The sequence below is a fragment of the Drosophila novamexicana genome, unplaced genomic scaffold, assembly GCF_003285875.2.
Source record: "Drosophila novamexicana strain 15010-1031.04,08,12 unplaced genomic scaffold, DnovRS2.1 tig00002261-arrow-arrow-pilon, whole genome shotgun sequence".
In the NCBI taxonomy this organism is placed as follows: domain Eukaryota; kingdom Metazoa; phylum Arthropoda; class Insecta; order Diptera; family Drosophilidae; genus Drosophila; species Drosophila novamexicana.
Genome location: NW_020824969.1, coordinates 63,881 through 71,115, shown reverse-complemented (window position 1 = coordinate 71,115; position 7,235 = coordinate 63,881). Strand labels below are relative to the sequence as shown.

The 7,235-nt window shown below is 39.6% G+C and overlaps 1 protein-coding gene across 1 annotated transcript; it reads left to right on the top strand.

Moving 5' to 3' along the window:
- Positions 1-626: 626 nt before the first annotated feature.
- On the top strand, positions 627-4,986 carry LOC115769088 (the record flags this gene model as incomplete). The annotated part of the gene is made up of 5 exons (XM_030713800.1): positions 627-787; positions 2,029-2,238; positions 2,305-2,387; positions 2,469-2,587; positions 3,899-4,986. Coding segments are annotated over 5 exons (825 nt in total), but the record flags the coding sequence as incomplete, so codon positions are not given.
- Positions 4,987-7,235: the final 2,249 nt, after the last annotated feature.

Sequence of the window (7,235 nt, the reverse complement as noted above, 5' to 3'; positions counted from 1 at the left end):
GAAGATAGACTAGAAGATGGACTGAAGATAGACTAGAAGACTGGAAGATTGACTAGAAGATGGACTGGAGAGGAGACTAGAAGATTCTGACTAGGAGATATCTATTAGAAGATAGGCTGGAGGATACAAAATAGAAGATATCTACTAAAAGATAGGCTGAAAGATATCGAGTAGGATATATCTAGTAGATGATAGACTGGAAAATAGACTAGAAGATATCTTCTAGAAGATACCCTCCACCCACTTACTAAATTTTCGCTTTCTTCCACACACACACACATACGTAAAAGAAAATATTCAAACTTGCCCGATCTGTTGCTTCTTCTTGCCTTAGTCCCACACTGTGGGATAATATGTTCCCAAGTACCTTTGCTGTTTATATTCCGATCTTAATCAAATTTGCAGTGCTTAAATATGACATTGAAAAGTGTGTAAATTACCACGACGCAAGGCTTATCGTCTTTGAATTTTTGGTTATTTGAGAAGAGGTTTACAAAAAGTCAAATACTTGACGTGAATTTCATTTCATTTCATGTGTAAATAAACATTGAAAATGCGATCAGTTATTTCCTTATGTCGATTGTAACGTCAGAATATTCAGAGACGTGTGCTCGTTCAGCTTGTAAACAAAATTGTGTGCAATATATATTTTAATTGTGTTATATCTGAAACAAACGTGTACAAGAGCCAAGCTGTCGCGAATTCAAGCTTCGCTGAGTTACTTCGAAAGGAAAAGCTGCTCAAAAGTCAATAATATAAAGAGGGTCAAGCGGTTCGTTCCTGTCGAGTAAGTTGCTTTTAAAGAGCTCGTGGCAAACCTTAGAGGTACCTTGTAACTCGTAGCTTATACCCCTTACATTATACCTTCACCCTGTACCTTATCCCTTTATCTTTTAATCTCTTCCTTGTTACCTTGACCTTATTTCGTGTACCTTATATCTTGTGATTTTCACCTTACACCCTTTACCTTGTACCTTGTATTTTATACCATTTACTTTGTACCTTATACACTTTACCTTGTAGTTTATCCCTTGTACCTTGTACCTTATACATTGTACCTTATATCTTTTATTTTTCGCTTTATACCCTTTACCTTGTATCTTGTACCTTATACCATTTACTTTGTACCTTATACCCTTTACATTACTTTCTTACTTATACCTTATACATTAAACCTTGTATCTTATAGCCCTTAGCTTATACCATATACCCTTTATCTTGTACCTTATACCTCATATCATCTGCAATTAAAGCGGCAAACAATTGGCACATAATATGCGCCTAAAATTCGCAACAGGTTCAAGCACAAACTGGCATTTGTGCAAACGTTAACACGCAACGAGCGCTATTTTGCTTATAATTCTCAACTGGTTTAAGCGCACACTTAATGAGATTCTTTTCCAATTATTTGTTCTTCAAATTTGGTATGTTTTCAATGTTCCCACTTGTATGCCATTTAAGCAGCGCTGCTTTCAACAAGTTGAACACATTTCGTGCTTGTAATTCGCAACTGGTTTGGGCCTTAATTAGTGTTGGTTAACCCTGTTGTAGTTTTTTGTTCGAGTCGCAGCGAAATTTAATCAAATTGCGAGACATAGAAATCCTCAAGGGACACAAGCCACACTTGCCGGAATGGCAAAGTCTCGACCAGTCCAGACTCCAGAGTTGGGCAACGGCAAAAAAACTTCCTCTCTCTCTCGCTCTCTCGAGCGAATGCGACATTGTGTGTGGCACGCGCTGAGATCCAAAGCGACTCGTTGTGTGCGAAATGTCAGGAGCAGCTGGTCGAGATTTGTGCGGCCCGGTCTTGCCATGTCAATTTCCATAACTGAACGAAATTCAATTGAAGCTAGATGAAAAAAAAAACCAAATAATATATATATTTAATTGATAAGTTCAACAAGCTGGCAAATGACTTAATTTAATTGACATTGAATTTAATTGTGTGGCCTGCGAGAGTGTCGCGATTGCGAAAAACTATTTCAATTTGCATTCTGAGCTAAATAATTTGCCATTATTCTGTTGCAGATCGGAGCGTTCGATAGTGCGCGTTTCCATTTACCAAAGCAGTCAACCGCAACAGATTTGTCCACCAGCCGAATATACATTAACGAGTTTTTCTGATAATTTAGATAATACGTTTAGTAGCTACAATTGTAACTTAGACTATACGCAAATGGCGACGGCAACGATGCAGCCAGCCGGCGGCCTGGGACCAGCCTATGACAGACAGCAGAGGTGAGCGCCACGATGACAATTAAAACAATATCAATTTCAACCTCACTTGAATGCAACGTTTTACAGCACTGACTCCGGCTGGGATAATCCGTTTCGTCCCGGCGGCGATCTGTCCAGAGAGGCTGATGAAATTGTTAGCATGATACGTGGTAAGTCGCAGCCTGCTCTACTCTGTGTTCTCTCTCTCACTCTCTCTCTCTCTCTCTCTCTCTCTTGTTGTTTTTGAATAGGTGGCAAGCCCATCACGCCCACAGAGGATCGTACAATAGGCAATGGCAACGCACAGCATGGCGATGATAACTGTAATGGCGCAAGCACTGCAATAGGCGAGACAGTTACCAAAACAAATGTAAGCGCCACACCGCACACGGAATACCCTAACAGGCCTCAATAGTGCTTTGCTGCAGCAGCAATATAGTATAGTAAACACTCTGCGCGGCAATGTTTGAGGTCATGTGTCCGTTAGTCGAGTTTTCACCGTAGTTCGTGCTGTTCAACATGTACAACATGTTAGCAAGGGTATGAAGCTCGTTGGAATAGAAGCTAGGGCTTAAGATATCTCCGACAAATGTAAAAACTAATTTTCAAGCTGATTTCTTCTATATTCTATTTAAAACAGCTGTGCCTTGTTGATTGGGAATCATGGTTCAGTTCTTTAAGGTCAAGTTTCTTTCAAGGCACAAAGTTCATTATACAAGTACTTAAATTTTGATCGATTTTACCCATGGCAATACTATGTTATAGGCCAATTTGGTGAACCCTTGTCAAATAAAATTTCAGTCTATGCCGTGGCAGACAGTTCCGAGAGAATTCCGACTCTAATCTCTATTCAGATTCTTATCAAACCATTCTTTTATTCATATACAAAATGATATATATTCAATTTGTAAAACAAACATACAGGTCGCAGATATTGAAAGATTCTTCAAAATGATATATATCCTCATAGCATCCAGTAAAGGTCTTCCATAAGGCCATAACGAATCTCTCGGCTCTATGGTACCTTACCTTACCCAGAGTCTCATAGATGCATTGCTGTACAGTTGTGCAGTTTATTGAAATGCACTCGTCAAAGTAATTTACTCGCTGGGCTTTGATCGTCAAAGGCAAGGGCATCAAGTTACTTTTGCTAAATACATTTATTACTGCGAGTGTCTATAAAATAGTCCAAAGCTTACATGCACTCGTTGAAGCATGCTTGGTGGAAATTATTCGTTGAAGTTTACTCGTTGCAGCTCGCAGGTGTTCAAGTGCACTCGTTAAAGTCTTCTTGCTGAAAATCGCTCGCTTGAGCTACATGCTCGTTACAATTTGCAGTCGTTACAAAGCTCTTGCCGAACGAACAATCGCTGAAATTTAATCGTCCAAATACGGTCTATGAAATCTACTCGCTCAAGCAAACTCGCCACAATTTGTACTTTTTACAAAGTCATATATTCCTTACGATTCGTACTCGTTACTCGTTACTCGCCCAAATTCAGTTTATATCTACTCGTTGAACACACTGGTCACAATTTGTACTCGTTACAAAGTGAAATATTCTCTACAATAGTGCTACTCGTTACAATTAGCTTGCCAAAATGCACTCGCTGAAATGTACTCGTTAAAGTCGCTGCAAAATGTGAATTCTAATCTGGCTCTCTTTCTATTTCTCTTGCAGCTCTCGCAGAATCAAGCGACAGCACAAAATGGTACAAATTCCCACGGCAGCAAGGTGGCCAGCTCGACAGGAGCCGGAGGTGGCGGCGGTGGTGCAGCTGCGGTAACAGCAGCTGGCAAAGCGGAGAGCAATAATGGCGTCACTTCTCTGGCTCAGGTCTCAAAGCAAGTGGTGCCTGGACCAACTTCGGCTAGTCACGTGGTTATCGACGAGAAGAAGAACAAGAAAAAGGGCTGCTGTGTGGTGCAATAATCAACGAGAGCGAGAAGCAACAACAACAACAACAACAGCGAGAGAAACACACACACACCGACACACGACACCCACACACACACAAACAACTAGAGGCAAAACACAGACGAGACGGACGAAACGCCGAGCAGAAAGAGCGAGAAGCCCAGCACAATGCATGGGCGTCGTCGGGGCTAGGGTTAGCGATGGGGCGTATCATATTTAATGTTAATGTTAAATGCTAATTTTTTGAAGGGGGGAAAGCAAAACCGAAGCTGTTGATATTTAAATGCTGCTGCATTCAAACGCTTGCTTTTACAATACAAAACAAACAGCAAAAGAGAACAGAAGAAAATGCAATACAAAACGAAACACACACGAAAACAAAATGAGACGCAAGCTCTCTAAACAGAACAGAACGGAACGGAACAGAACAGAACCAAGAACAGAATATGTAAACAGTAACAGTTACAGTTACGACCAACAGCGACAGCTAACAGTGCGCGCCTAACAGCGACTGTTAACAGCTAACAGCAGCTGCTGTTGTTGAGCAAATTCGCTGTTGCTATCGCTGTCTCACTCATTAACTCAATGCAGCGCGCTATAGCTGTCGCTGTCTAACCCACGTGCAGTTGCAGCTTAACTTTAAAACTATGACATATATATATATATGTATAATGGATATGCATACGCGTATACAACATATATATGTATATATATATATTTATATATTTGTTAGTCTGGATATATATATATGTATATTTATGAAAAGCTGATGCTACAAAAATGAACAGAACAGCCGTTGTTTATTATGATGCTGTTTATATAATATATAATATATATATATATATATTTTCCTTATTTCCTTTTTTTTTTTTTTGTGTAATGTGACTCGACTTTATATACATACATACATATAATATATATATATATATTTTTTTCGTATTCGTAAAATTAGTGCAGCTTTTTAAAGGGTATTTAAAAAGTCGATAAAGAAAATGAACAGAAACAGTTTTGCCTGCATGCATAAATGAGAAAAGAACAGAAAAAAAAGAAAAGAAAAGAAAAGAAAAAAAAAACAAAATGTATTTATTTTTTATTTATATGACGATGAAAGTAATGAAATTAAACTAAATGTTAATACCTTAAACAAATTATACAACAAAACAAAACAAAACAAAAGAAAAACAAATATACAAAATACACGCATATATACACATATACACACACACATGCACGCACGCGTAAATAAAAAGCTTGCAAATTTTCAAGAGCCCAGTTGGACTCTCACGCATGAATTACGCACAGAATTCAGCATGCTTTCAACTGCTTACTTTTTTTTTTGCATGGGTTTGCCTAAAGCTTTCTTTTCTTGCATGTTTTGACATGCAAACGTAAAGCTCATGTGAAGTCTGCTGAAAATGTAAGCTACTTTTCATGTGTAGCATGAGATTTGCGTGAAAAAATAGTTAAGCTGAGAATTTAACACACGCACACACACACATGTGTGCATATATGTAAGCTTGTGTGTGTGTGAGAGCTTCGCTATGCATATATATTTTTATTTGTTCTTCGTTTACCGCAAACTGAACCCAATCGCATATGTGTGTGTGTATATCACAACCAACCACCCACCCAAACACACATACATGCACACACACACACACACACACACACACAGACAGCAGCCTAGTGATATTTGTGCGTATGTCGCGGGCTTTTAGTCCAGCTGCAGCAAATAGAAAGAGCTAAACCAAATAGTTAAAGAGAACACCGAAATGGACCGCCACACACACACACACACACACACACACACACACACACACACACACACACACACACACACACACACACACACACACACATACACACACACAGCGTAAGCATTAATGTGCTGCATTTGGTAAATGTAATAATAACATTAAACACACACACACACACACACACACACACAAGAGCGTAATAAAAATAAAATATAAATTAAAAGAAACTATATGTAATAGCGAGCCCCGAAATATGTGCTAATTCAAATTCAAATAAAATGAAAAACAACAACAACAACAACAAATCAAAAACTAATGCAAAATCAACAGCAAAAAGAGAAGAAATTAAATAAATATAAATGCAAAACATGAAATCAATATTTAATATTGTATATTTCCGATTCCAAAAGCAAACAAATGTTAAGTTATTGTATAAATCCTAAATAAAAAACAAATTGAAAAACAAATGAAAAGTAAACAACAACCAAATTAACAAAACGTTCAAAAACGAGAGCTTTCATTTTTTTCATAGCGCGCTCTTAAGCGCAAGCAGAAACACGCAAAACTTTGGCACACTTCCAGGCGCGCTTAAAAGTGTAAGCGAACGTGCTCTGAAGAGCGCACATGCAATTGCTGAGAGCGTAAGAGCTGCTCCGCATTGCGCGCGTAAGAAGCTGCACGAAGAGCCGCAGCCTGCAGGCCGCGGAAAGAAGCTTGAATGTGTAAGCGACGTGCTCTGAAGAGCGCGCATGCAATTGCTGAGAGCATAAGAGCTGCTCCGCATTGCGCGTGTAAGAAGCTGCACGAAGAGCCGCAGCCTGCGGGTCTCGGAAAGAAGCTTGAATGTGTAAGTGAACGTGCTCTTAAGAGCGCGCATGCAATTGCTGAGAGCATAAGAGCTGCTCCGCATTGCGCGCGTAAGAAGCTGCACGAAGAGCCGCAGCCTGCAGACCACGGAAAGAAGCTTGAATGTGTAAGCGACGTGCTCTGAAGAGCGCGCATGCAATTGCTGAACGTGCTCTTAAGAGCGCGCATGCAATTGCCGAGAGCATAAGAGCTCTTCCGCATTGCCAGCATAAGAAGCGGCAGCAGCTGCGACTGCGCAGTAGCCTTTCACCTTTTGCACAATCAATTCAATTAGGCTAACAAATGCACATAATTGCGGCACGCAAAACACATAAATAACATTTACTTAATTAATCTTCAGGCGTTGCGCCATTGGCAAACGCACTTAACGAAGTTTGTATGCCCTGAAAAGTTGACGAAATGTTATTCATTTTAGTTAAGCATTGATCCTTTGGCTCTGCAGCGAAGAGAGAGCGCTTGGAAGTGCTCGTCTGTTA